At 53.5% G+C, this 27,389-nt stretch overlaps 2 protein-coding genes across 9 annotated transcripts in view; both read right to left on the bottom strand.

Moving 5' to 3' along the window:
• Window positions 1-2,708: 2,708 nt before the first annotated feature.
• SLC2A8 (solute carrier family 2 member 8) lies at window positions 2,709-11,338 on the bottom strand. 3 transcript variants are annotated; one of them, XM_019421085.2, is made up of 10 exons: window positions 11,206-11,338; window positions 10,946-11,108; window positions 10,461-10,667; window positions 8,958-9,057; window positions 7,348-7,547; window positions 6,499-6,642; window positions 6,291-6,399; window positions 5,436-5,609; window positions 4,892-5,037; window positions 2,709-3,325 (listed from the first exon to the last, which is right to left on the bottom strand). In XM_019421085.2, the coding sequence occupies exons 1-10, from the start codon at window positions 11,259-11,261 to the stop codon at window positions 3,188-3,190; spliced, it is 1,437 nt and encodes a 478-aa protein (XP_019276630.2). In that variant the 5' UTR covers window positions 11,262-11,338; the 3' UTR covers window positions 2,709-3,187. The 3 variants fall into 3 exon arrangements, with proteins under 3 accessions (XP_019276630.2, XP_019276632.2, XP_019276631.2); XM_019421087.2 differs by lacking the exon at window positions 4,892-5,037; XM_019421086.2 differs by lacking the exon at window positions 10,946-11,108 and having other exon boundaries at window positions 11,206-11,311.
• Window positions 11,339-14,443: 3,105 nt separating this feature from the next.
• The window catches only part of GARNL3 (GTPase activating Rap/RanGAP domain like 3), a 149,679-nt gene continuing 136,733 nt past the window's right edge, over window positions 14,444-27,389 (bottom strand). For all 6 annotated transcript variants that reach the window (XM_019421089.2, XM_019421088.2, XM_053908287.1 and 3 more), the window contains 6 exons: window positions 23,054-23,161; window positions 21,445-21,563; window positions 19,053-19,191; window positions 18,043-18,258; window positions 16,399-16,525; window positions 14,444-14,909 (listed from right to left, as the gene is read on the bottom strand). In XM_019421089.2, coding sequence (XP_019276634.2) covers window positions 14,732-14,909; window positions 16,399-16,525; window positions 18,043-18,258; window positions 19,053-19,191; window positions 21,445-21,563; window positions 23,054-23,161 — 887 coding nt within the window. In that variant the 3' untranslated portion in view covers window positions 14,444-14,731. The remainder of the gene's footprint in view (window positions 14,910-16,398; window positions 16,526-18,042; window positions 18,259-19,052; window positions 19,192-21,444; window positions 21,564-23,053; window positions 23,162-27,389) is intronic.

Raw genomic sequence — 27,389 nt, 5'->3', positions numbered from 1 at the left:
TTTCAAAAAGTTAAAAACGTACAAATAGTTTTACTCGTAATAGTGAATACCGAGTGTTGAGGATGTGGAGCAGCCGGAACTCTTGGACGCTGCTGATGGGAACGCAAAAATGGTACCACCACTTTGGAAAACAGTTCGGCAGCTTCTTACAGTCGTGAAACCAACTTACATATGACCCGATAGTTCTTCTCCATGCGGGGACTTGTGTGCAAGTGCTCACAGAAGCTTTCTTCATGATAGCCGCAAATCGGAACTAGTCCAAATGTACGATGGGACACTACTCAGCAATAAAAAGAGAACTGCTGTTGCATGCAGCATGGATGAATCTTAAAAGCGCTCTGCTCAGAGAAGCCAGGCGCAAAATACTACAAACAACAGGATTTTTGTAAGTCTAGAAAAGGAGGGGCGCCTGGGTGGCTCCGTTGGTTAAGTGTCCAACTCTTGATTGCGGCTCAGGTCATGGTCTCATGGTCCATGGGCTGGTGCCCTGCAAGCCTGCTTGGGATTCTCTCTCTCCCTCTCTCACTGCCCTTCCCCCAAATGTATGCGTACATGCTCTCTCTCTCTCCCTCAAAATAAACATTTTTTAAAAATTCTAGAAAAAGAAAAACTAGAGGGAGGAGACTGACATGAGGGACACAAGGGAACATTTTGAGCTGACGAAAATGTCTTATATCTTGATTGTGGTGGTGAGTACACAGCTGTATACATTCCTCCTAAGTCATATTTTTATACCTACAATTGTTGAATTTTATGGTATCTAAATAATGCCTTAATAAAGTCTGTTTTTAAGAGTGAAAATATGGGGGTACCTGGATGGCTCAGTTGACTGAGTGTCTGACTCTTGATTTCAGCTCAGGTCATGAGGATCAAGCCCTGTGTCGGGCTCTGTGCTGGGCAGGGAGCCTGCTTGGGATTGTCTCTCCCTCTCTTTCTCTGCCGCTCCCCAACTTGTGCATGCATGCACTCTCTTTCTCTCAAAATAATGTTAATAATCATGAAAAACAAAAAGTAAAAATAACGTATCCTCAGGGAAACCCCCAAAGGTATTTCCATCACAAAGAAAAGTGTAGGATACTACAAAAAAGGAATATATAATAAGATACAATTGAAAATGATTGTCAAAGCACCAATCAAAAGAAGGCTGGAGTGGTCATACTGATATCAGACAGAGTAGACCTCAGAACGAGGAATATTACCGGGGATAAAGAAGGTCATTTCATGCTAAAGGACAAAACAATCAGAAGGTAGCAATCCCAGATGTGCGTGCACCCAGTGATGATCTCTAAGGCACATGAAGCAAAACCCAAGAGAACTGCAAGGAGAAAGAAATCCACATTTACAGGTGGAGATTTCCACATTTCTCTCTCAATAAATGATAGAACAAATGGACAGAAAGATGTATTAGACCTGAACCGCTCTATTCAACAACTGGCCTAAATGGACATTTGTGGAATACCCTGCCGAACCACAGAATGTGGCTCTCAACCCGGTGGGCTGCTGTGCAGGCACGAAGAATGAGAATGTATATATGCAGTTACTGTGCATGGATGTGACCTTGTTTCTGGAAGTCCCCAAGGAACTTGGATTTTGCTAAGGCTGAAAGTTCCTGTGTATTACTTAGCACATTTTACTGAAATCAGAGCAGCCATCGCAGAATCTTCCAGAAAACTCCTCACTGCTCAGCCCTGGACCCCACTGCATTTCCATTCTCCTACTCCCCAGTCTCGTTACAAGGCTTAATAGAAGATGTCAAGGTGGGCACATGTGGGGGCTGTACAACCCGGGAGGTGAGTAAAGCAGATCACGGAATGGGAAGCGTGGTGTCCTACCTGTGTGTAGTGATGCTAGAAAGGATAGATGTAGGGAGGAAGAGTTTCAGGATAGTATCAAATTCTTTTTTTTTTTTTTAATTTTTTTTCCATTTGAGACAGAGAGGAGAGAGAGAGAGAGAGAGAGAGAGAGAGAGAGAGAGAGAACGCACAAGCAGGGGAGAGGAGGAGAGAGAGAATCCCAAGCAGGGATTTCATGACTCTGGGATCATGACTTGAGCTGAAACCAAGAGTCAGACACTCAACTGACTGAGTCACCAGCTCTACTGTGCTGACAGCAGAGAATCCGATGAGGGGCTCGAACTCACAAACTGCAAGATCATGACCCGAGCCAAAATGGAGAGTTGGAGGCTTAACCGTCTTTGCCACCCAGGTGCCCCAGGATAGAACCAAATTCTTAAAAGAAGTTACCTCTGGAAAGGTGCAGTTATGCATAATTATTGTATCACTTATCCAAAGAAATGAGTTAATATTTGTAAAGTGCTGAGGGCAATGCCTAGCAGATGGTTAACTGCTATAAAAATCATTATACTAAATCTGTGTTTTCCAATTTTCCTACAATAAACATGTATTACTTTTATAATGGATAATAAAAGTAATTTGTAAAAGACTTGTGGGTCCATTAAAGTCACCAGAAGGAGAGACGTGTTGTTGTTGTTGTTAATAAGATTTGATAACTAATGATCCAGGGGACTGAGCCCAAGGATGAAGGAGCCAGAAATGATGTCCAAGTGCCAAGAGTAAGCCCAGCTGACCACAAGAAGAAGTAAATCAGTAGATATTTGTGGCGAGGCCCAGTTCGTGGGAGGCCTGGTGTATGGAAGGGATGGGAAAACGTCCTTCTCAAACTGCATTTCACACAAAGAGGCCACGGCCTGATTTTCTGAGTCAAATCTTTATTTGGCAAACAAAGTTCCTTCCTGATAATGCAGCCACGTGAGAGGGGGTCACCACCCAAAAGCATCTCCTCCAGAAAACGAGGAGCCGAGAGTCCCCCTCCTCTGCTGTTGCTTTTGTGGCAAGGTGGAGATGGCCTGTGGACGACGGACCACGGGGCAGCAAAGCCCCTCCAAGGAGTTCCCTCCTCCTGAGTCGCAGAGTGGGGGTGGGAATTGGACCCCGGGGCCGGGAACCTCTTACCCATGGTTCGCTGGGCCATAGAGAGCTGGGTAGGAAGGAGGGACCCCGGAGGACAAGGCTCCAAGGGGCTGTGGTCCTGCATTCCACCTCCCTGGGGACAGGCAGGGGCTCCAGGCTCTGGCTGAGGCCCAGCTTGGAGTCACAGGTGATTCCGTCTCCTCTGAAGCCCAAAGCCGGCCCTGCTAGGAGTGGCAGCCACTCATGAGAAGGGGTTGTCATCGCCCCTCAAAATGGGCTGTGATTTGCTCCAAAGTCTTTCCTTTGGTTTCAGGGACACAGGACAGAGTGAAAAGGACACTGAAGATGCAGAAGGCGGAGGCGAGCCAGAAGGCGCCGTAAGGCCTGAGAACCTCCTGGAAAGAGAGGAAGGGCCTCATGTAGACACAACAGGTCAGGAGCCCTCATGGACCCTGAGCTGAGGCCCTGGCCCCCTCCGCCCACCCCCCCACCCAGGCTCAGGGGTGTGGAGGAGGGTCTGGCCCTGCCATCCAGAAACCTGCAACGGGCACCATACAAGGTGTGGACGTTGGGTGGCTGGGGAAGCTGGCAAAACTGTCATGAAGTGCCTCCCCCAAGGTCAGACCCCCACTGTCAAGTGACAGCTGGGCTCCCACCCCTGGTGTCTGCCTCCAGGGCCCCCAGACCTACTCTCTACACTGTGCTTTGGCCCTGCCCCCTGAGTTCCCTGCCCTCCAGAGGAGTCTCTTCTTGGTGCCACAGGGAGCAGGCTGCACTGGGGCAGTGTGAGCACGGAGGACACTCAGGACCCACTGGCATGGAAGGAAGAGGGAGCACTTCCCGTCACTCAGAGCCTGGTCACCCTCCCAGGACAGACCTGATGACCTCCCAGGTGCCAGGACCAGAGGCCCCTCCCTTGTCAGCTCCTTTCCCTCTGGGACCCGGTGACCCAGCACTCCCCGCCAAACTCTGGGACACTGTACACTCCTGGGTCACTGTTAGGTCCTTTACCGCCGCCCCCCCTCCTTTGTTGCTGGTCCCTCCGCACAGCTCCCAGTGAGTAATTTCCACCGCTAAGACTTTGCTCCGGTCTTCCCGATGTGTTCCCCAGCGCAGCCCGCCTGAGACCCAGGCCCTGCAGAGACTCCAGGCCAACCCCAGGCATCCATGCCTCTCCTGGCCTGCCCACCCCCGCCCCCCACCCCTCCAGCCTCCCAGTGGTCTGTTCTCCTTCTGCTGTCCGCTGCCAGCCCAACCTCATCCACCCCGTCCACCCCAATCCATCCACAGGGCACCCTGTCCACTGCGTTCATTGCTGTCTCTGGCTCCTCCAACAGGCCTGGACATGGTATGTACCAGGAGACCTGGGGGAGGGGGGGCGGACGGGAATGAATGCCTGGACAGGTGGCCTCTCTGCTCCAGAACCATCCTCCCCTATCAGCTGGGGAGCCCCGTGGCAGGGTCCAGGGCTGTGTCAGTCCATCTGTGCAAAAGTAGCAAAGTTTTAAAATGAACTGACGCTCCCACAACCCTGAGGGGAAGGTGCTGTCACCCTCCTCCATCCTCAGCCAAGGAAGCTGGTTTAGAGAAGGTGAGCAGCACACCCCAGGCCACACAGTGGGAAGTGGCCGAGGTGGGGTTAGAGCCCAGGCTTGTCAACTCCAAAGCCAGAGTTCTTCCCGCACAGCTCTAGATCCTGGCCCATGTCCCCACTGTCCAGTGGTGGAACTGTATCCTGCTTTCCTTCTGCCGGAATGGCCTGAAGGCTCCTGAGTGGTCACAGCCTGTGTTCTGCACTTTTCCTGGCCCATCTGTCTTCCCTTCGTCCCTGACCAAGATGGCCGGTGTCCCAGGATGGTGGGGCCTCAGCCACTGGCCCTGAGTCTTCTGCAGTAAGGGTGATTCTAAAAAGCGCTCCCCACTGACTACGTGAGGAGGAGACCCTCAGGGCCTGCACTTACCATGACGCTGCTGAACTCTTTCGTCACCAGGAAGGCCATGAACCAGTTAGTGAGGACGCACACACCTGTGGCCAGGCCCTTGACGTGCAGAGGAAAGATCTCAGACATGAGGAGCCAGGGGATGGGCCCCCAGCCCACGGCGAAGCCTGTGGGAGCAAGACAGGCATCAGAAGCCCATAGGGCCGACCCCTTGGCTGGCCACAGACCCCCTGGGCCAAAGCCTCGCAGTTTCCAGTCAGGGCCCCCCAGCTCTGTGCTTTCCTGCAGCGATGTCTCAGGTCAGTCCCTCTACTTCTTAGTACCAGGCTTTTCTCTGTAGAATGGGGTCATGCCGGGGCCCGCTTGGAGGGCTGTTTGGGGAGTAAGTGAAAGGGGCAGAGAAGGGTTTAGCTCAGCGCCCGGGGCCTTGGTCAGAGCCATAAACGCAGGGGCGGGGGACCCGTGGGATGGGGAGGCCTGGACTGGCTGGGAGCCGCAGGAACCCGGCAGTGATGGAATGGCCCCACAGGCCCCCCGCCCAACCTCCCCACGGGCCCCCTCTCACCGGCGATGAAGAGGCACATGCTGCCCACTGCCAACCAGGCCAACCCCACGCTGGCACTGGTGGGCTCCATGGAGATGGGTGTCGAGAGGTCCACGTGTGAGGAGTTGCTGGGGCCGCCCTGGGTCAGCTTGAAGTAGGCGCCGAAGGCACTGGTGCTGAACACCATGATCACACCTGCAGGCGGAAGGGGGCAGTGCGCAGGGCTCTGGGAGAAGCGGACGGCGGTCCGGGCACGGGGCACTCAGGTTAGAGTCTCGGTGCAGTGTGGCCACAGTGATGCGGCCTGGGTTTCTCTGAGAGGGTGGTGAGCGGGACCCAGGAGCCCAGATCGGCAGCACCCAGCCCGGGCCGGCCCCAGCTTGGACCTCGAACCGGAGCCAACTCCAAGAAGCTCCTGGTGGCAGTGCCTTCCTGGACCGAGGAGCAGGAGTGGTAACTGTGACAGCAGCATGGGTTTCACTCCTGTGCAGATCATCTCTGGATCCTCACAATGGCCCATCGCCCCCATTTCATACAGGGAAAACTGAGGTTCAGAGGGGTGAAGTCACTTGCCCCAAAAGCCCTCCAGCTTCTGAGTCACTTCTCCTGCTGGGCCCTCAGTTTCCTCATTGTAAACTGGGGCCCCGATGGCGCCTGCTTGGAGGCTCACTGCAAGGGTCTGTTAGTGCAGGCCTGGTCTGGAGCAAGCACTCAGTAAGGGCTCCCATGGATCTCGGCCTTGTTCTCAGGGGTGCTTGGCTGGCCTTTTCCTGTCTCAGTGTGGTGGCCTTGGCAAAGACCCTCCAGTCTGTGGTGGGGACCCTGGCCTGCGCCACCCCATTTTCAAAGGGCCGAGCCCTTGCCCTCGGGCCTCACCTGACAAGGTCAGGAGCAGCCTCCGCCCAGCTTTGTCCATGATGAGGGCCGCCATGGCGGTGAACAGCACCTGGATGATGCCCACGATGACCGAGGCTAGGCTGCTCTCCTGGGGAGATGGGCCGAGGCGGGTCAGGCAAAGACCCCAGGACTAGGCCCCATCCACACAGCATCTGGATGAGGCAGGCCGGGGCGGAGGCCTCTTTACCTTGAACTTGGCCTCCTCAAAGATGGTCTCTGCATAGAACATGACAGCATTGATCCCTGACAGCTGCTGGAAGGCCATGAGTGAAACGCCGATGATGAAGGGCTTGTAGATGCTAGGAAGCCTCAGCTGGGCCAGGCGGAAGCCCTGCTCAGACAGAGGCCGGTGTCAGTGCGTCTCCCTACCCCCTCCCGAGGGGCCTGCTGGCTTTGAGCCCTTGTCCTAACGCCTGGTGGAGGGAGTGAGGCTCAGCTTCTTATCATCTGGGCCTCGGGTCCAAGACAGGTCTCCGCATCACTTTAGCTTCTCCATTTGTAAGGACCTCACCTCCCCATGCCCTTTCCTGATTTGCTGGGGGAACTACAAAGAGATTACATGGGCACATAGCCAGGGGTTCCAGAATCCTACCAGCCTCAGGCCTGGGCCTGTGCCGAGTGCCTCTCCTGGCACCACCAGGCACATGCTAGGACTCCCATCTTACAGATGAAGAAAGGAAGGCTTAAGGATGGGAAGGTCAGACAGCAGGTAAGTGGCAGAGACTCAGTCTTCTCCGCTGCCCTCCAGTATCCCATTTAAAAATCCAGTTCCTCAAGGTTGCGCCTGCGTTTCCTTCTGACCCACTGGGCCTTTCTCTTCCTGGGACAGTAAGATCAAGGCTAAGGCCCAGCCAAGTAGTGGGGCTCCAGCAGGCCTTTGCTTGCTCACACATAGGACAATGCCACCACTTGTGCCTCTCCTCCCCGTGTGTGTCTGCACAGCCTTGGGGACAGGCTGTGCTAGCCTCCCCTGGCTGCAAAGGGGCCATACCTCACTGTTTCCTCCCCACCCTGGCTCTGGATCCCAGCCCCTCACCTGGTGTTCGGCCCCGACAGGGGGCTCCTCCCAGGTCTGCTCAGAGCCCCACAGGAACTGCATAGCGGCCATGGCTTCCTGGCGCTTGTGCTGGGTCAGCAAGAAGCGTGGGGTCTCGGGCATGTAGCACATGAGCAGCAGCATGAAGGAGGCGGGCACACAACCCAGCACAGCCAGCCAGCGCCACTCCAGGACCCAGCCTGGTGGGGGGCAGGGGGGTGGCGGTTTCAGATGTCAGTGCGGAGTGGGCCAGCCTGCACCTTATCAGGGAGCGCCTGCCCTCTCACCAACCCCCGGGACTCAGCTTAAAGGGTGGGGGCCTCACGACCTCTGTGTGGCTACTGCCCTTGCTCTTGTTTGTTACTAATACTGTTGTTACCATCTGTTGAGAAACATTGCGTAAACAACGCTGGTGGGCGCATTATGCTACATCTGCTCAGTGGATATTTACGTGGCAATCAAAAATGAATGAGGCACTTGTTTTGTCTAAAAGGGAGGGGTGGGAGAATAAATATGCATAGTCGTCATGCATGCACAGACTCTGGAAGGCCACAAGAAGCAGGCAAGTGGGCTCCTCTAGAGAGGAAGGGGGCCAGAGTGGGAGAGACTTTTTTCCTGAACACCAGTGGATCAATATTCACAGAAATTGATCAATCAAAGTGCAGGTGATGATGAGGTAATTCTGTAGGCATATTGACACCCATGTGTCTGTCCCAAATGTCAATGTCTGTATTTGGCAGGGGCTTTGGCACATTGCGGGTCCCCAAAAGCAGCCAGACTGCTGGTAGGACTCTGAATTAGAGTCTGGATGCTAAGTGGGTAAAAATGAATGACCACACACCAGCATGTCGTCCACTCTGAAGAACCAGAGGGCACAGGCTCTGGGCCCTGCCACTGCCAGTCAGGTTCCTGAAGCCCCCATTCCTCGCTGGGTATAAGGCCATCCCTTGACAGTTCTCATGGGGCCTGCTACTTTTCATGTGTCGCTTAATTTAGTCCCTCAACAGCCTTGGGCTAGGTAGGGTTATCTCCACTTAAAGACAGGGGAAGCGAGGCTCCCTGGGGCAGTGTGACAGAGCCAGAAAGTGTCCCCTAATGTGGAACCATCAGGTATGAAGCCTCTTTCTACCCCAGTTCTAGCGAAAACATGTCTGCCTCCAGAAGCTTCCTCATGTTGACCCCAGCTCTGACCCTCGGGTTCCCTGGGACCCTCCTCCTTCACGCTGCAAATCTAGTACTAATATTTCTGAGAGACAGGCTTGGGCCCTCCAAACTCCTGGGCTGGAGTTTTTGGGGTGTCCCCCCACCCCCTTAAATTCTTAATTTGTTACTGCACAGTGACCCAACCAGTCAGCCCTCCCCACACCCTCGGAATGGGCTTCTGCCCTGGGAAGATGAGGACATCACCTTCTCCCACCCTCCCTGGGAGTTAGGCACAAGACCCACACATCCCAGGCGCTCAGGCAGGTGATCTGGGACCCTGACACCTTGGGCACTGGCTGTGTGACCTTGGGCAAGCCCCTTGACCTCTATGAACTTCAGTTTCTACAGCTTCAAAATGGCCACCCAGCCATTAGCAGGGATCAAAAGAGATACCATGAAAACCATACCTGCCAGGTAGGCTAGGAGGATGCCTGTGACGACCATCAGCTGCACACAGGAGCCGAGCAGCCCCCGCACTGCAGGGTAGGCGATTTCAGAGATATACACCTGGTGGCAACGGAGAGAAAACTTTACTCGGTGCCCAAGAGTTCTTAAAACTGAAGAGCCTCAGCTATTCAGAGTTGAGGAGAACCTCAGTTGGGGCTGCTCCAAGCCAGGTGGGCCTCTGGTTGCAGGTCCCAGGTCGCCGAAGCCCTCCCCGTACCTCCCCACGTCTCCAAGTGATCAGCAGCAGGTGTTTTACAGGGGATTAAGGGTATATACGTGGCTGCTGTGTGTGTTTGTGGGGAGGTGGCACAGAGTTTTTCAAACTTTCATTTAATTGCATGACTAGCCTCAATAAATACAGCTTCTGATGCAGTAGGTCTAGGGTGGGCCTCAAGATTCTGCCTTTCAAACTTGCTTCAGATGACACCCAGGCTGCCGGTCCAAGGACCACACTCTGAGCAGTGCCCTTGGAACCAGAACTCTGCCTCAGTTGCTACCAGTGACTGCTACTGCTTTCTCTGGGCTCGGGGGCCAGAAAGGTCTTGCCCACACTTCTAGGTTATTCTATTACCTTATGCCGACGGCTAAGATGGGTGTGTTTTTGTCCAGTAACAAAACCCAAAACATGAAATCCAACTCCACTACCGCCTGCTGCCCAGAAAATGCGGGTAAAGGGAGTGGCAGGTGCAAAGGATGACCAGGGAGGACTCACATCACAGCCACTACTTTTAATGTCACCAGGTTGACGTGTGGGTAGTTGATCAAGCCCATAGCCAGCAGCAGTTCCCCGGTCACCCTACAATCTCAGCTGCCAGGGTCCAAGGCCTTCCAGGGCTATACATGCAGAGTCTCGGTCAGTCCCCACAACCAGTGCAGGAGGCAATGCCCCACTTTACAGGGGAGGAAACTGAGGCACAGAGAGGTGCTCGGCCCCAGTGAGTGGCAGAGCCGGCACTGTCAGCCTGGACAGTGGTGGCTCAGGAGATGGGGAGAGGAGAGATACAGCAGCCGGAGGACTAGCTCCTGAGTAGTGAAGGGGAGCAGCAGAGCCCAGCAGCCTTTGCTGCCAGGACAAACCAGAAGAGAATTTTCCTAAGCTGTATTCAATGGTCTGAATGACAATGGGAGATCTAAGATCTGCAGGCTTCTGTGACCATCCACAGATGGCATCTTATTTGTAGAGCAAGAGAGAGGCCTGGTGAAGTGGCACAGTCCTGGGTTCGAGTAATAAGTAGCTTTGCCACTGACTAGTTGTGGCTGGACAAAGGACTTCAGTTTTTGAAGCTCACTTCATCTGTAAACAAGGATAACGGCGGCTCCTTCCAAGGCCCGTTGCGGGGGTAAGGAAGATAAAGCTGGTAAGGGGAACGGTGCCAGGCACCCAGGAGGCCGCAGCCAGGGAGAAGCACGCTCCCAGGTCCGCTCCTTTTCTGTCCCAGGGCGCGAGGCTGGGGGACACTCACCGGAGCTACGAGCGAGGCAATACCGCAGGCCACGCCGGTTAGGAGGCGGCCCCCGAGCAGCATCCACACGTTCTGGGCCGCGGTGATGACTGCAAAGCCGACCACGAAGGGCAGGGTGCAGAGCAGAAGGCTTAGCTTGCGCCCGGCGCGGTCCACGAGCCAGCCGCCCAGCACGCCCCCCGCCGCGGCTCCCAGGGTCACGATGGCCTGAGGGCGAGGCGACCGCAGGATGAAGAGGGGACGCCAGGGAGCCTCAGCCCAACCTCGCCCTCAATCCCAGCCCCAGCAGCAGCCTCAGCGAAAAGGGGATGGGGGTCCCAGGCTGGCGGTCCGCGGGGGAGGGTGACCCCTGGCAGGAGAGCCGGGACGCACCCGGAGGAGGGTCTCAGTGCCCGCCCAAAGCAAGGTAAGGGCGGGGTCCCCTTGCGCGTGAGACGGGAGGAAGAGGGTCCCAGGCGGGCTGGAGGGTGAGCCCGAGGCCTCACCCCGAACCAGGAGGCGGCGGCGTCGTCGAGGCGCAGGGCCTGGGCCGCGGCGCGCCGCAGGCTCGGGATGGCGGGGGAGCTGTAGCCGAGCGCGAAGCCGAAGGTGAGCGGGCCCAGGGCGGCGGCGAAGGCGGCGAGGAAGACCCGGCGACTGAGAGGGGCGCTGCGGGGACAGGGCGGTTGGTGAGCGGCGCCGGCCTGGGCGCAGCAGAAGGGGCGAGGCCACTCCCTGGGCCTGAGTCGCCCCCCTACGCGCTCACCTGCCGCCGGGCGGCCCCAGGAGCGGCTGGGTCTCCTCCTGGTCCTCCGGCGTCATGTCTGCACCCAACGCCTGCTTGGTCAGCTCTGTTGCCTGAACTGTCACGGGTCCCGCGAGTGCAGCACGCACCCGCCTCTCACAGCAGAGCCGGCCAATGGGCGGGGAGGGTCTGCTCAGGGGCCGGATGGGAACGGCCAATGGGAACGCAAGGCGGGTTTAGCGACTGCGCTAGGAGCCACCCCCCAAATCAAAGCCGACCAATGGGAGAAAAGAGCCGGTTGGTGTCGCTCACTGGAACCGCCCCCAGGACCTAGCTCGCCAATGTTTAGGTGGGGCGGAGTTTGTATCTGGGCCCGGACTATAACCATCCAATAGGAGTGTGGTGCGAACCCAGAGGCGGGATCAGAAAGCTGACTCAAGCTGAGCTGGCCAATGAAGGTGGAAGGCGGGGATTACATTTTCTCCTGGAGCCGCCTCTTAGTCTAGCTTCAACCAATGAGGCTAGCAGCAGGACGAAGGTGGAGCAGGTAGGTCGCGCACCCGACTTCCCGCCCCGACTCTGGGGAGCAGGCTGCCTGGGCTGCTCTGCAGTTCCTGCTCTGCGTTGACCGCTGCCCTGGGGCCTGGGTTGGAGGCACCTGGCCCAGATCAGCCCACTGAAACCGCAGGGAGGAATGTCTTCAAACGACTGTCTTGGGCCTCTTTCCTTTTGGAAGCTGGGCTGCTGGGGGCAGAGGCATGGCCCTGCGCGCTGCAATCCACCCCTGTGGAGGGTCACTACTCGGGGCCCCCAGATTGCTGACGGCTACCAGCCAACAACCACTAGGACCTCCAGGTGCTAAGGACCTGTGTTGGGCACGGTCCTCGGTTATGCGACTGATCTGGGCTTAAATGGTGAGCCTCAGGCTCCCGGTTAAGTTACATTCACTCCATAGGTCATCTTAACTCTTGAATCTTCATCTTACCACCTGCCATCTTCCAGTCTCTTGCCGATGTTAACAGCTAACCTCTTCGCATACGCACCCAAGTCACTGCTGGAGGTACGATGTCAGGGCTCTGAAGAATCTTGCCATGTGTACCTGGCAAATGCACACTCTGTATGGGGCAGCTGAGGTGCAGTGCTGTGTAATTCTTGCAAGAACCAGGGCTATGAGAGTAAGAGGTTTGGCTTCTAATCCCTCTCTGGGCCTCTGTTAACTCATCAGTAAGTGGGGATGACAATATCCACCTTCTGGGAAGATTTTGAGCAGAGGCAATGCACATAAAAGACCAAGCACACGTGAAGCACTCAAATGCTAGCCAGTATGACTATGAAAGTTGTTTGACCCAGTGCAGCCACCTGATTGTACTATCTTTGAAGACAGGCACCCGCCCCTCTATGCTTCCACAGCATCTTGTGCTCAAGTTATAAATTCTCTCAGCTCTTATCACTGCTTTGCGATCACTTGTTTACTTCCCTCCCTCCCTCAGTGGTATGACCTCCTCCTCCAGTGAGTGGGCCCTGGGTGTTTGCAGAGTGGATGAATACCTGAAACCCCATGGCAAACGGTGTACTCTGTAACTCAGCCAGTGGGGTGTGCAGAGAGGCTTACGTGGACAGGACACTCCAGTGAGCCCAGCTAGCACAGCCCTCTGAGCCACAGGCCCCTCCGAACCTCCTCCTGCCCTCTGGTCGGTGGTCTCCCTTCCCGTGTGCAGCATTCACTTCGTGGCCTCTGGAAGCAGATATTGCTGCCAGAGCAGCCGCCCTCCCCCCCCTTTTATAAGCGAAGCCCCATCGATCTGATTTGTAGGCTCAACCTCTTTCTTGCCCTTTCTATATTCGCTCCTTGGATCCGTGACTCCTGGCAAATCTTGGGGCGGTTCTGACGCTGCCAATCTCTTTGGAAGAATGTTCTAAATCACCCTCGGCTTTTCTGTTCCCGGCCGAGAAGCAAGAAACTTCAGGCAAAAAGATGACAGAAAGAACACATAGACAAGCTCGGAAAGCTTACACATTAGTTTAACACGAAAAACACCAGCCAGATCCAATGGACACAAGGCACTCAGACTGACTCTGTATGGTGGATGGGAGAGTGAGCACAGCCCTGGGGTCAGAGAACTCACCAGTTTCATATCACTGCCCCCTCCTGAGCCTGTTTACTCATTTGACAAGCAATAATAGTGAAACCTGACTCACAAAACTTTTCATGAGGTTGAGACACAGCACGAGTGGACCACGAGGTACAAGAGGGCATAACAAAACAAAGATGAAGAACGGGCCAGCCGCTACCCCGAGAGATAACCTGGCTATATCCAGAAAGCACCGTCTGCGTTATTCTCACCTCTTGCCATCTGCTGAAGGGAACCACACGGCCTTCGCCGAGTCCACCATGTTGAGCCGTTTCTTGCACAAAGACCACTGTGGTGCAACAGACAGACAGGGTGCAAGGCCCACACGAAGATAGGACCCAAACTTCTGTAAAATCTGTCAGATCAAGGTCAGGTCAAACACAGCTCTCTGCTCTTCCAGGGAAGGCCTGCGGAAAAACCCTCAGAGATGCTCTAATGGGAGAAGGACTTCACGTGTCTTTTGGTGGGTGATATAGGCAAGAAGAGAGCTAATACGACGGGATCTGTCAGACTCAAGCGAGGAGGTGAATTACCTTCTTCGTACAGATGAAAATGTTTACAGCGTCAGTGAAACTAGGTTTCCCCCTTTGATCTCCCCGCGGTTAGAGGCTGAGCTTTCACGGTTTCATTTGCTCTCGGTCAAGCCTGCATTTTCTTCTCACTTTGAGGAGGGGGGCCACAGAAGGCAGGTAAGGACAAGAGGGAGCACGATCACTTGATTCACGTGAAACGTGAGGAGGGGATCTGAGAGTAATTTTGATGACAAGGAGTGACTGTTGCCTGGCCATATGATTTGAGAGCAACAGCGAAACCAAACAAAATCATCTTAAGACTCTTCACAAGCTCCCACCCCTGGTATTCTTTGTGAGACACAAGGAGGAAGCAGGAACTTCTAAGAACTAACCATTCAGCCTTTCTCAAAAGTCTATAGGTGGGGACGCAGCTGGTGCCAATCACTGTGACAGCAACAGGGGCCAAAGGTGCAGAGAGAAAACTTATTTATAATAGGTTTTAAAAGCAATGGCTCTTCTTTATAAAAGAAACACATTATGTGACATAAATTAAAACCATAATGAAAAAATAATTTTTCCATCTAAGTATATAAAATATGAGAAGGTTGCAGTACATAAGAATGAACATTTTTGATTTATTCAAAGTTTCAATCTAAAACCTCGATGAAATCTACCACCTTTATTACAAGGGGACTGATGGTTCCCAAACAGAAAGAAACAAAGGTCAAGAAAGATGGCACCGGACATTGGAGAGACCCAAACCGGCCAGGTGTGCAGAAGGTTCGGTCCAGTAGATCATGGGTGGGCTAAAAGCCACATTTTGTCGAGAAACGCTGTCAGAACTGGTTGAAGAGTATAAACCTCCATAAGAAAACCAAAGATGGGAAACTCAATCCCGACCCATCACTTCAGGTCGATAATGTCTTCGTCCGAGGAAGCTGTGAGCTGGAAGGGGCTCCTGCCCCACACGGGGCTGCCTTCTCTGTCCGCCACAGGGTCCTGTTCGGAGCCCGTCGAGTAGTAGCGCCCCTCGGGGTTGGCTTCTGGAGCAGACGGACTTTCCAAGGAGCCCGATGTGATCCTGGAAGAGAAAAGTCACATAAAGGATCCCTGGAGAGCACTAGTGACCGGGGCCTCTTCTGTCAGGCAGTTTCCTGCTCCTTTGAGCTCATAAGCCTGCCTCTCCCCTTCCCTCCCCTCCCCCCCCCCCCCCTTACAGGGAAAGCTGGGACATGCAGGAGTCACCCCCGCAGAGGTTGGGGTCTGCAGTCAGCCAGCCATACTTCATGGGCTGTTGGAGTTTTAAAGGCCAGTGGTGACACATAGGCGGTGTTTGTGAGGTGCTTTTTACCTTTCTAAAGGGCGAATCTGGATAGTGTCACTCTCTGCCTAAAACCCTCCTGGGGCTCCCCACGGCCTGAAGATAAGGCTCAAACTTCTACCCACGGGACCACAGACCACAGGATCTGGCCCTGCTGACCCTTCTGCCTCCTCCCAACCCAACCCCATCCCCTCTTGATAGCTGCAAAACCAATTTGACCAAATTCAGTGAGTTTGTTCATTCAACAAGTACTCATTTAGCCTATAAAAGCCCCCGCCGAGACTTTGGCCACTGAGCGGGCCATGTTGTGTCTGCCTCAGGGCCTTTGCCCCTGCCGTTCCCCTCATTCCTTCTAATTCAGTCAACGCTTGGCTCGATGCTACTTCCTCAGAGAAGCCCTCTTGAACCCTACCCACCCACCCCAATTTCACACCAGAAGGTGTGGTCCATGAAAGTTGGACTTGTCACGCAGGTAGGGGCTCAGTTTGTTAGATTAAAGCATCTGTGAGTGCTGCCCCCTCTTGGGCAGGCTAATGCTTCCTGTGTCTATGAGACCTGGCTCAGCCTTTCCTGGTGTTTGAGACCCTCCCTGCCCCAGGTGTGGGGCAGCTGGCACTCCTGATTCCTCTCCATCACCTTGCGAGCCCAGAATGCTGTAATTTCTAGAATGTTCTTGTTGGACTTCCTCCCTCCCTGGGCCTGTGGACCCCCAAGAGTGACCTTCATATCCCTAACACCCAGCTCAGTGTCAGGTGCTCTAAGAATGTGTGTTGAATGGATTAATGGAGTCTGGACATGTGCCCCCTTACTTTCCATACAGGAGCACACAGGATTGCTTGAGGGACACAGAGGCTCTCAGGGGACAAATTAGTGGGACTCAACAAATGTTCATTGACATGGGATGTGGAACTGCCATCCAGAAAGGCTGTACCCGTTTCTATTCCCACCAGAAGCACTGGAGAGGGCCTATTTTCCGTCACTCCCACTGAGCATTTTGGTTTAAAAAAATCTCTGTCTGGTGAGCTGGTGAGCAAAAAAAATAAAAAATAAATTAAAAAAATAAAAATTCTCATAATGTATTTTTATTTGTTGAATTGTGAGGATGTTCATTTGCATGGGTCCCTCCCTGGGCCAGCCGGGGGTCCTCAGAGAGGAGCTGGATGCTGACCATCTGCCTAATGGCATCATCAGTCAGCAGAAAGGGCCACTACCCTGAGCAGGGACAGCTGGGGACGGCCTCCTCCTATACCTGTCGCTGCTAGTTGATCTCGCTGTCCCTGGCTTGGGGCCTCCTTGGCTTTCTTCTAATTGCTTCCGGGCTTTTGATTTGGGCTTTGGCGCTCCTTCTGACTTGGGTCCACCTTCATCAGACAGGCCTGGATTACGGGGGAGAAGCACAGTTCAGAGGGTTATTCCCACAGGGCTGTCATGGAGACAGAAAGTGCCTTTTTGTTGTTGTTGCTGTTGGTGGTTGGATATTGGTCCATTATTGGGATAGAGGCAGGAAGGGCTTTATGATAAAGTATATATTTTAAAGTAATTGGTTTTCTTGTTGGTGGAAGGTTTTTTTTTTTTTTCCTGATCATAAAGAATATATGTACAGAAAGAAAGAGAAAAACAAAGAAAGAAAGGAAAGTGAGGGACTCAGGAGGGTCTAAAAAAGGAGAGAAAATGTACGATCCTACCACTGCAAACTAGAATTCTACAATTCTGAGGCTCAATTTCAGAAAAGCACGGTGGTTTATAAAACAGCGGCTGGCAGATCAAGCTTTTGTAGGGAATAGTGGGTTAAAATAGCAATACGCACACTTTAAAAGCACAGTGGAAGGCACCCACTTCTCAAATTGACCCACAAAGCCTGCCCTGTCAGGTGGCCTGCATCCCCGCCCCTGCTCTCAGGAAACAGGACGGCAAGGCGGCGATGTGCCAAGGTGAACCGTCCTTGCAGTTTTAGGGCGTGCAGGTCCCAGTTAAGTTTCAAACCGGTTCTTACTGGTTTAGCACATCGTTTCCATTTTTCCTCACTTTGTTTTCATAATTGGGAACAAACGTGTTTATGGCAGTCTAGCCTCTGCACAACTCTCACGGTGATTTGTGCTTCTCTGGTCCGGCCTCCCATCTTGGTAACAGTGAAAGAGAAGGGCGTACCCAATACCTCATGTCTGTGCCATCCCCACAGACCTGCCCCCATGGTCTATGGGCTTCAAAAAGCAATAACTGAACTGCACCACAAATAGTAAAAAAAAGAAAAAAACCATGGTAAATTTAGGGGCGCCTGGGTGGCTCAGTCGGTTAAGCATCTGACTTTGGCTCAGGTCATGATCTCACGGTTCTCGAGTTTAAGCCCCGCGGCAGGCTCTGTGCCGACAGCTTGGAGCCTGGAGCCTGGAGCCTGCTTTGGATTCTGGGTCTCCCTCTCTCTCTCCCCCTCCCCCACTCATGCTCTGTCTGTCTCTCTCTCTCTCAAAAATAAGCATTGAAAAAAATTAGAAAAAAACATGGTAAATTTAAACTTCCAAATACACAAATATGTTATCTGAGAAATGCACATTATAAATCCTTCTAGACGCTTTCTAGAAAATCAGACATATACAGATACTTCTATCTTAAAAAATGGTGTCAGACTAGATATACTGTTTCACAAACTCCCTTTGCTGCCCTTGGCATGGTTTGGGTGGCCTCCCACACCAATAAATGCAGACGGACACATCGTGTCCATGAGATAACTGTACAGTATTCCTTGGTGTGGCTGCACTGTAATGTATTTATGACTCCTTTACTAAAGGGAAAGTTTCTTTTTTAACTCATGCTCTTTGAGGATGATTAGTATCCAAAGATGAAACCAGCTGGTCTATTTACGAACAGTGAAAACACAAAACCGGCACATCGTTACCCAGCAGCTCCCTGCGGGTCCTGCTCGCTATTTCTTTAATCTCCATGCGGGACAGGGACAGGGAGTGAGTGACAGGGATGGCAGCGATGCCGAGGCCGATGGACGTGGGCGGGGTGACGGCCTTGGAGACCAAAGGCGACTTCAGAGGTCGTTCGATGCTTCTGCCCACAAGGTTTCTGAGTGGGATCTTGTACAGATTTTTGGACTGAGTTTCACCTGAAATAGGATTTGGAAAAGAACATGAGAACTTTAAGAAAAGTCTGCACTGTTTACAAAAGGGGTGACTTCTGGTGCCTCAACCCAGTTGGCATGAAGGAAGAAATTATGCCACATGCTGATCTCCCAGGCCTCGTTAGGGGCAACGGAGTGATGGAGCCTGACGGCCTCGGCTTTTAAGGGCATGGTTTTCCCAGGTGCGTGGGCTAAAATGCACCCGCTACGGGCTCCGCTTGCCCAGGAGAGAAGAGCAGACGGGAGGGCAGACGGCTGCAGCACACTCAGCAGCACTGGCTGCCTGTTTGGGGAGCCCCGAGCTTCTCGGGGACAGGAGAGGTAACGACTGATGCGGTGAGCAGTCGGGAAAAGCGCGGCGCTCAGAGCGAAGCGGTAACCACGGCAAGGGCCTCTGGGATTCATGAGCAAAGCCAGATGGAGCGAGAGCTGGGTGTGCTCAGCAGGTTTCAGGGCTCTATCCTTTAGGCCATAAAAACCTACCGTATCGTTAACATCCCCCAAGGAAAAACACCTTTGCTGTGGCAAGTTGGGACCTCCAGCCCTCAACACCCTCCTCCCCACTGAAACAGTTATTTTCATGGGACTTTTTGGCTTGTTATTACCAGCTTTCTTAAGAATGCAACCAAAGCATTCAGAATGCGAGGTGTTGTATTTTTTACAGTGTTCAACAGCGACTCTGTTAGGCAGGAATCGGATGTCGCTATTCGAGAATGAGCTGGAGAAATCAGATTGGATCAAAAATATCTACTAATAAGACAGTAAACATTGGACTTCACCTTCCCCCAGGGAAGAAGGAAACACTGGAGTCTCTCGGCCCGGGGGTGTCTGAGGAGAATTGTGGGCACTGGCCCCCTTGGAGCTGCCTCCGGACGAGACCTCATTCACGGCAGCGGCTGCTGTGAAGTATATATCCGACTAGAATAAAAGAGAAAGCATTATGGAGCTGCCTGGCTCCCCGTACCCACGACCCTCCTGTCGTCACGGCAGAGCCCGCAACGGTTCCTCGGCTCCGCTGCGACGTCCTCGGGGCCTGCGGTGCAGTGACATGCCTGGGCAGGGGACTTCCAGAGCCAAAGTCCTGCACCGTCGCCCCAGACCTTTCCTGAGCATTCAGCTTCCCGGCATTTCCCCTTATCCGTTTGTTGAATGACAACAGAGATGAGGCTGTTTCCCACGTTTCTTCTGCAGACACACACCTAGTGCACGCTGGCCCAACGGGAACCTCGGGCACCCCCAGAGTTAGGCCTGGAAAGGATTTTGGATTCAGTCGGGTCAACGTACAGATGGGGAAACGGGCCGTTCATTCACGGGTCCGGCCGACACTCGCGCACACCCACGACGTGCGGGCTTTGGTGGTAACAGCGGTGGTGTGCTGAGGCCAGCCTCCAACTGACCCGTGAGCGCCTGTACGGGGAGTTTGCAAGCTAAACACGGCCATTATTCAGCATAAATACATTACATGAAAAACAAAGGTACCGGGGCGCCCGGGTGGCTCAGTCGGTTAAGCATCTGACTCTCGGTTTTGGCTCAGGTCACGATCTCACGGTTCACGCGATCGGGTCCGGTATCGGGCTCTGTGCTGACATCGCAGAGCCTGCTTGGGATTCTTTCTCTCTCCCCTCCCCCGAGCACACACACGCACTCTCTCAAAATAAATAAACTCTAAAAAAATAATAATAAAAATAAAAACGAAGGTACTAAATGTCAAGATTCGACCTTTCCTAACTTGATGGCTACATTCACCATTATCTATGCTCTTGAGGCTACTGACATCAATAGCATCTGCGTGGTGAAAATACTGCAAATAGCACGTGGCTTCCCGACCCTGAGTTCAGCGGGTTCACGCTGGAAGCTGCACATCCTAACGGTGGGACTATTTACACCATGGAAATTGGCAAACATTACAAATCAGAGATCGATGTGTTGCGTTGTTGACCGTCTAGGCTCGGTGTGATGGACAGAATTTCTGATGGTGAGGATAAAGTAGATGCGTGTCGAGTCCACTGCTGATATTGGAAGAAGTTTTGGTTTAGTGACTGATTTGTACCAGAGTGAGAAACAGAGTGACGGCAGATCACAAATCAGATTTAATGGCAACAAGCTTATTGGAAGAAGAATTGACGTACTGACATAGAACTCCCAGGTGTAAAATCAGGGTTGACCCGCAGCCATAGGTTGGCTGTGGGTTACAAGAATTAGCAAAAATTAGCGAACGGACTTGTGAGTGCCAACTGGCTAAACAGATTTTAAGATAAAAAGCACTGTCCATGATATTATTTGTAAATCATAAGCTATTTTAATTTTTCCATTGGTAAAATTTATAGCCAACTGAGGTACATATATATGTATGTGTACACACACACACACACACACACACACACACACACACACACACATCCTGGAGGGCTGGCAATGAAACCTTTAGCAGCACAACACTGGCGCTGTGTTAGTAAGATAGCCAGTCCCTGACTTGTGGAACTGTCAGCCTTGTAGGGGAGACAGACAGACAAGGAGTGGCCCACCCACATAAGGGGATGCGTGATGCACGTCGGGATGGAGAACGCGCCACGGGCCTGGGCAGGAGGACCATGCGGGCCTGGCAGGGGGACCATCCGGGCCTGGCAAGGCCAGGGCAGACTGTGTGGGGCTGACAAGGGAGGGGCTGGGATGAGACCGCCCGGGTTGTGTGCCAGCGACAGAAGGCACCTTACAAAGTCATCTTTGTTCTGGTGTCCCTTGGTTTTGCTCAAACTCTCTTGCTAGATGTGGGTTAGTCGATTAGCCACATTTCATGGGACACAAAATCAAGCTAAGGATGGAAAGCAGCAGAGGAAGAAAGTGACCCTCTGAGCTCGTTCTTTTCTAGATTTGGGCTGTTCCTCAGTGCAGCAGGGACCCCTGATCCAACCCCGTCTGACTACATACTCCTCTCTTCAGCCGACAGCTTCCCAACTGCTACCAGCACCGGGTGACACTCTAACAAAACCAAGAAGGGGCGCTCCGAGGCCCGAGGGGGCCACACGGGAAAATCCGACGGCGGTCTGTCTCCTGCGTTTTCGCTCCTGCCGGCGCTCGGGCACACGGGGGCCTGACCCAATGAGACGGCGTCCGTGCCCTCCTGGAGCTCGGCTGCTCGGGCTCCCAAAGACCCTCAGACAAGTGACTCACCCTGGAGGCCACAAGCTGCAGCTGCGGCACGACGGCCGTGTGGACGAGGTTCCCGTTCACCACCAGGCGGATCTCCATGGAGTCGGTGGTGAAGGCCAGGAGGTACGGGAAGGCGCAGACTGCAAGGCAATGGGGCGCGTCAGCCCCCAGCCCGCCGGCTTGGGGCCCTCGCCGCCCCGGACGCTCCCGTCTCCCCCATTCCTCTGGCTGCTTCTCTCCCTCCTCCCCGGGCATGTCCCACCTCCCCCACCCCCCGCTTCTACGAGCGCCTCATTCCTGAGGCAGCCTCCCCTTAGCTGGCAGGCTTCCGCTTGAAGCAGCCGTGCGTGGTCTCCATTTCTCCTGGTCCCCGTCTCTACTGCGGTCTCACAGGCCGGTCTCCTGGAGGTTCACCGGCCCAAGTCCCGACAGACATTCCCCCTCCTTGTCCAGACTACAGCGCGGCCCTCTCCTCCGGTCCGTCCTGTTCTGCCCGGAACCCTGGCCTTCAGTGGCTCTTCCTGCTCTGTCACTTGTTTCCTCCTCCGTGCTCCTCCAGTCACGTATGCCCGAGCAGGGGCCATGTCCTCACTGTCCCTCACAGGGTACTTCGAGTCAATGGGGTTGTTGAGTTATTTGTTAAAGGTCAGCCCCTCTTTCTGAAGTGGTTTTTTACGCCACACTGACTTCCAGGCCCCCAAACTGCCCTGGTTGCCCTGGGCCCTCACCTTTGACTTCTCCGCTGGCCACTTCACTCTCCCACGCTCCCTCACGCTGGCCTGCTCTCTCTTTGCTCTCTCCGTGGTCAACTCCCTCCTCTCGTGGCTTTACCAAGGGGACGTTCTCTCACACCCTGCCTCTCGCCTTGCTCTCTCAAGTGACCTCCAATGTTGGGGCTCAAAAAACCTGAAAGCGCTTTCAATCCTTCCTTCTCTCTCTCTTTAGCCAGATCTCATCCATCACCGAAGCCTCACTAGATCCTCCGGTATCTGGATGGGGTCCTCTGTTCTCAAGACTCTAGGATGTTTGCCTACCGTCACATCCTTGGCCTTGGAGGAAAACAGCACTGACTCGAACATTCTTGGCTCTGATCCGACTCTCACCAGGCAGGTGCCCAGCTGCGGATCCTGCACCCCAGAAGGGAAGCACCACCTCTCACGCCCCGATGTTTCAGGGGCAGGCAAAGTACCCGAGTTTCTGGGACTCTTGGTTTTCGAGCTCTAAAATACGTAAGCACGGCGCGGAATGCCTTGGGCTTCTCCAAGTCAGTCAGTGTTTTAAGGCTGGAGATCTCGTGCTCAAATTGTAGGAAAAGGAAAGCGAAGCCCAGAAATGAAATGATACTGAAAGATACCCAAGTCCTGAAAATCGGGATTTCGTTGATCTCAAATGCTCCCATGCTCCCAGCTGGGAGGCACAGTGGATGGCAACAGTCCCAAAGGGGGAACAGAAAGGAAAACAATTGAAAAAGGAAAAGAACACTCTGAGCACTCCTCATACTCACATAACTCATGGCAGTCCAGCAGCAAGCCAGTAAGTTGGCTGACACGGGACCGAACAGATCAGATGGGTCTACGTGGGGCGGGGGGGGGGGGGGGGGGTAGGGCAAAACGATCGAGGGTTTTCTTACCAATTGCATAAGGAGCCTGGTTCCAACAGAACTGGAAATCTGACGCACAGGGTTGAACCAAAAAAGAGCCCCCATTAAATGGGCAAACCTTTTTATAGATGCAACTGTCTGCAACAAAACAACAGCGACTCATTTTTTTGTTAGAGACAACGCTTAGGGCCGGGTAATCAGATGTTTGAAAAACAGGCAACCGGAATAGCAACCTATCTGCTAGGTCTTCACAGACGGCCGGCACTAACCCCGCCACGACGCCAGGTTCTCAGGCCGGGAGGCAGTCGGAGCCACGGCCATGACACTACAAGCACTGGCGGCTGCATTTGGGAAGGATTTACTATGTGCCGGGCACCGAAGTTTACAAAAGTTAGCTTATTTCGTCTGAATGCTTTGAAGCAGGTGCCATGATTATACTCGTTGTGCAGATGGCGAGACTGAGGCCAGGAGAGGTGAAGCGGCTGGTCCAGAGTCTCACAGGTACCACCCGGGGGGGCGGGGGCAGGGTTTGAACAGAGGTGTGCTGGACTGCAGAGAAGAAGGGACACTTGGTGCCGGGGCCGCCTGGACGGAGGAGGCCCTCCCGCCTCACTCAGCAGGACAAGCACGGTGGGAGCTGGATACTCCCGCCACTGGCTCCCACCCCCCCCCCCCAACATTTTGCTAGGAAAACTTGAAGCCATGTGCCTGTGTCACCTTGGGGAACACGGCCAGCATTAGATTAAGGCCAGGCTGAACAGCCGCCCGTTCCTGGCCTGCTCTGAGCTCGAAGCACAGGTCCAGGTGGCTCAGATCCTCTCAGAGTGAGAAGGTCCGTACAGAAGCAAAGGCTCCTTTTATTCCAGAAGCCCATCATGTTTTACCTGTACAATCTTATTTTTAATTGAATTATTTTTAATTATTTTAAAAAACAGGTTCATGGAGCTATAATTTACACGCTATAAAATCCATCCACGGTAAGTGTACAATTCACTGTATTTTCTGTAAATTTACAGAGGTGTGCAATGCCACGGTCCAATTTTATGACCCCTCTCTGACCCTAAAAAGAAACCGCACGTCCGCGAAGCAGCCACTCCCACCCCTGGCTGGAACGGAGAGCTGTGTCCCCGCTGTGTGGCGAGTGGCGAGGCACGTGCGTGAAAGCTGGAGCTGCTGGGCAGGGCCTGAAGGCTTCAGGAACTGGTTCCTCCTCTCATGATGCCTTTCTGGAGACTTCCTTCCCCGGAGCCACTCCTCAGCCCGCTGGCTCCTCTCACTCTCTCTCCCCACATCCCCGCTTCTGGTGATGCCAAGTGTCACCTACATGCTAACGACGGCTCCCAAATGAAGGTGTCCCGTGGGCACTCTCCCGAGTCCCTGGGGCCTCCGCTAGCGTATCGGGGAGGCACTGATGTGTCCAAACTCAACTCCTGATGTTCCCTCCCAAACTCGCTCCTCTCAGAGTTCCCCTCGGCTCAGGAAATGGTATTCTCCATTTTTCCAGTTGCTCCTGTTCCCAGGGACAGCCTCCCTTCTCTCCTCCCCCACATGCCCTGCTGGATTCGTCAAGCAAACGATCTTGGTTCCCGTATTTCAAACACCCCTGGGGTTGGACCACATCTCAGCACCTCCGCTGCTGTGTGCTGGTACAAGCCCTTGCCATCTGTCATCCCACGAGTGCAGGCACGAGCTTCCGTGAAGTTCTCCGCACAGTGGCCCCCGGTCCTTTCACCCGTAAGCCCCATCCTGTCGCCCCTCTGCTCAAAATCCTCTGGCCGCTCCCCAGAGTAAGAGGCTCTTCATCTCCCAGGCCCCGCCCCCCCCCTCCCCCCCAAATCCGGTCCTCTTCAGATACCATTTTCATCCACTCACACCTACACTCACTCTGCTGGGGCCACACCAGTCAATGAAATACTAGAATGTTCCTGGAACACAAACCCCTTCTTGACTCCCTCAGGGTCTTCTCTCCGAGCGCCCCTCCCAGGCAGGCCTTCCTTCGCCACTTTCCCTAAATGGACACCTGCACTCCCCAATCCTGCTGAACCCTCGTCCCTCTCCCTGTTTTATTCCCCTTAGCACCTACTACCGTTCAACATACTGGATGTTTTTCTTGTCCTGTTAATTGTCTACCTGCCCTTAAAAGGTACACTCTGAGGGGCGCCTGGGTGGCTCAGTCGGTTAAGTGTCCGACTTCGGCTCGGGTCACGATCTCCCGGTCCGTGGGTTCGAGCCCCACGTCGGGCTCTGTGCTGACAGCTCAGAGTCTGGAGCCTGTTTCCGATTCTGTGTCTCCCTCTCTCTGACCCTCCCTCGTTCATGCTCTGTCTCTCTCTGTCTCAAAAATAAATAAACGTTAAAAAAAAAAAAAAATTTAAAAAAAAAGGTACACTCTGAGAGGCAGGGATCTGTGTATATTTTACTCACTGCTGAAACACCTAGGCACCTTAGGTGCTTAGTAAATATCTGCTGAATGAGTAAATGGCCCTTCCCTCCCTGTCCCCACTCAGGAAGGACAGGTCAGAGATGTGTCCCTCAAGGCTCCGGTCCCTTACACACACCTCCTCTCCACCCCCGAGGCCTGCCCCAACTCCCATCAGAGGCCAGCAAACTGCTGGTGGGTTTGAGGGGGTCTGGGGCGGAGGAGACCTGAACTTGGGGAGCACAGAGCATGCCGGATGGCGGAGAGCAGTGTGAATGTGCCTCGGGGGCTCAGCCTGTCCCACGGCGGAGCTGTCGGCCTGAGAAACGGTCACACAGACATGGATGAGGTGCCCCAGACTGCAGTTCAGGGGCCTCTCCCCTCCCCCTTCCACCTGAATAAGCCCCAGCGACTCCAATAGGACCCCAGAGATGTAGACGGCTCTCCCTCCTGATAACCAATACTGGTAGTTTCTGTACCTGAGGCCGGGGGTGGGGGTGGGGGGCTCCAAATCAGACCGAATTGGTTTAGAAAAGTAAGCAAGGCATGTCTCCCAAGGCCCAGAGCTGTGAAGCACGTTCACACCCAGGGTGCTGGCGCCATTGCCTGGCTCTCCCCTAAACTGTGAGCTCACTGCGGTCCCTGGCAGCTCCGTTCACTGCCGTGTCTGCAGAATCTAACTCGTGCCTGGCACAGAGAAGGTCATCTGTTGTGGTTTAAAAAGGAAAGCCTGGATGGGGGGCTGGGGTGAAGGGCAGGATTCTGAAAATATCACAGGAAGCAGCTAGGAGTCCTTGACCTTCACTCCTTTGACTTTGCCCATCCGGCTGGTGGGGAGCGAGCAGGTGACAGACACTATCTCTAGCGTTAAAACGAATTTCCCTGAAGTCCCTTTCTGCGTGTAGAAAAGCCTACGGAGGTTACCAAACTGGATTCTGACTGCTGCTCTGATGAATCCGGAGTTAAAAGGAGGAAAGAGAAAATCTTGCGGTGCCTGGCAACGTGTTATGGACTTCACGGGTAAGATCCTGTTAACCTGCACAGCAGTCACGAGTGGTGGGTTCTGTATTCTTCACGTGACTCATCCGGAAGTTAGATGTAGGTTAGATAGGCTCACACTGAGAACAGCACTTACGTGAGCTTTTCTGGTTTCCTTGCACGATTCTCTTTAAAACACCATCAGCAAACAGAGTTCACCTTTCGTAGCGAGATTTATCATTTGCATTAAATGTGAATCATTACTGCATGCTAAGGTCACAGCCAAGTTTTCTTTCTTTTTAAGTAGACTGACTGTGATATTCAAGATAGAAATGAATCACAAGAAAATAAGATCATCCGTTGAACTACTTATACTTTGTCCCCCTGAAATTTACCTTGCAAATACACTTTTCTCAAAGAACATATAGCTGGAAGTTGTAATTTCTATTACAAAATACTTTCATCTTTAACATATCTGAGATAAAAATCTCTTTCTACAACACTCTGAATTTCTAAAAGCTATTTGTTACTTCGTTTTGTTTTTTAATAGAAAGGAAGCTGATAAAAATCAGCTGCAAACACTGCAGGGAGCAAGATCATTCTACAGCAGCCTGTTGACAAGGGCCTTTACTGCACAGGCGTCTGATGAAAACAAGCAAACGCAGCAGCCCGTGCGTGTGGGGGAAGGAGTTACAGAAGTGGCCTGGGTGACCGTGGGGAAAACCAACTGGTTCTCTGGGGTCGTTCACCGGGGACCTGGCAGCCTTCTGGGAGAAGGAGGGAGATGGGAAATGAAAGCCAGATTCCGGACCCAGAGAAACGGACAGAAGTGGCACTGCTTGGGGAAGACAGAGGCAGGTCTGGGAATCTCCGGGATTGCTAAGGCCTTGACCCACGTGGCATCTAAAGACACAGAGCTTATCTTCTGACGGCTCAGTGGGTCTAGGAAAACAGACATACACCGATCCC

The sequence above is a fragment of the Panthera pardus genome, unplaced genomic scaffold (genome assembly GCF_024362965.1).
Source record: "Panthera pardus isolate Hobbes unplaced genomic scaffold, ASM2436296v1 HiC_scaffold_20, whole genome shotgun sequence".
NCBI classification, from domain to species: Eukaryota; Metazoa; Chordata; class Mammalia; order Carnivora; family Felidae; genus Panthera; species Panthera pardus.
Note: the sequence above shows the minus strand (reverse complement) of the source record. Positions and strands in the feature narration are given on the sequence as shown.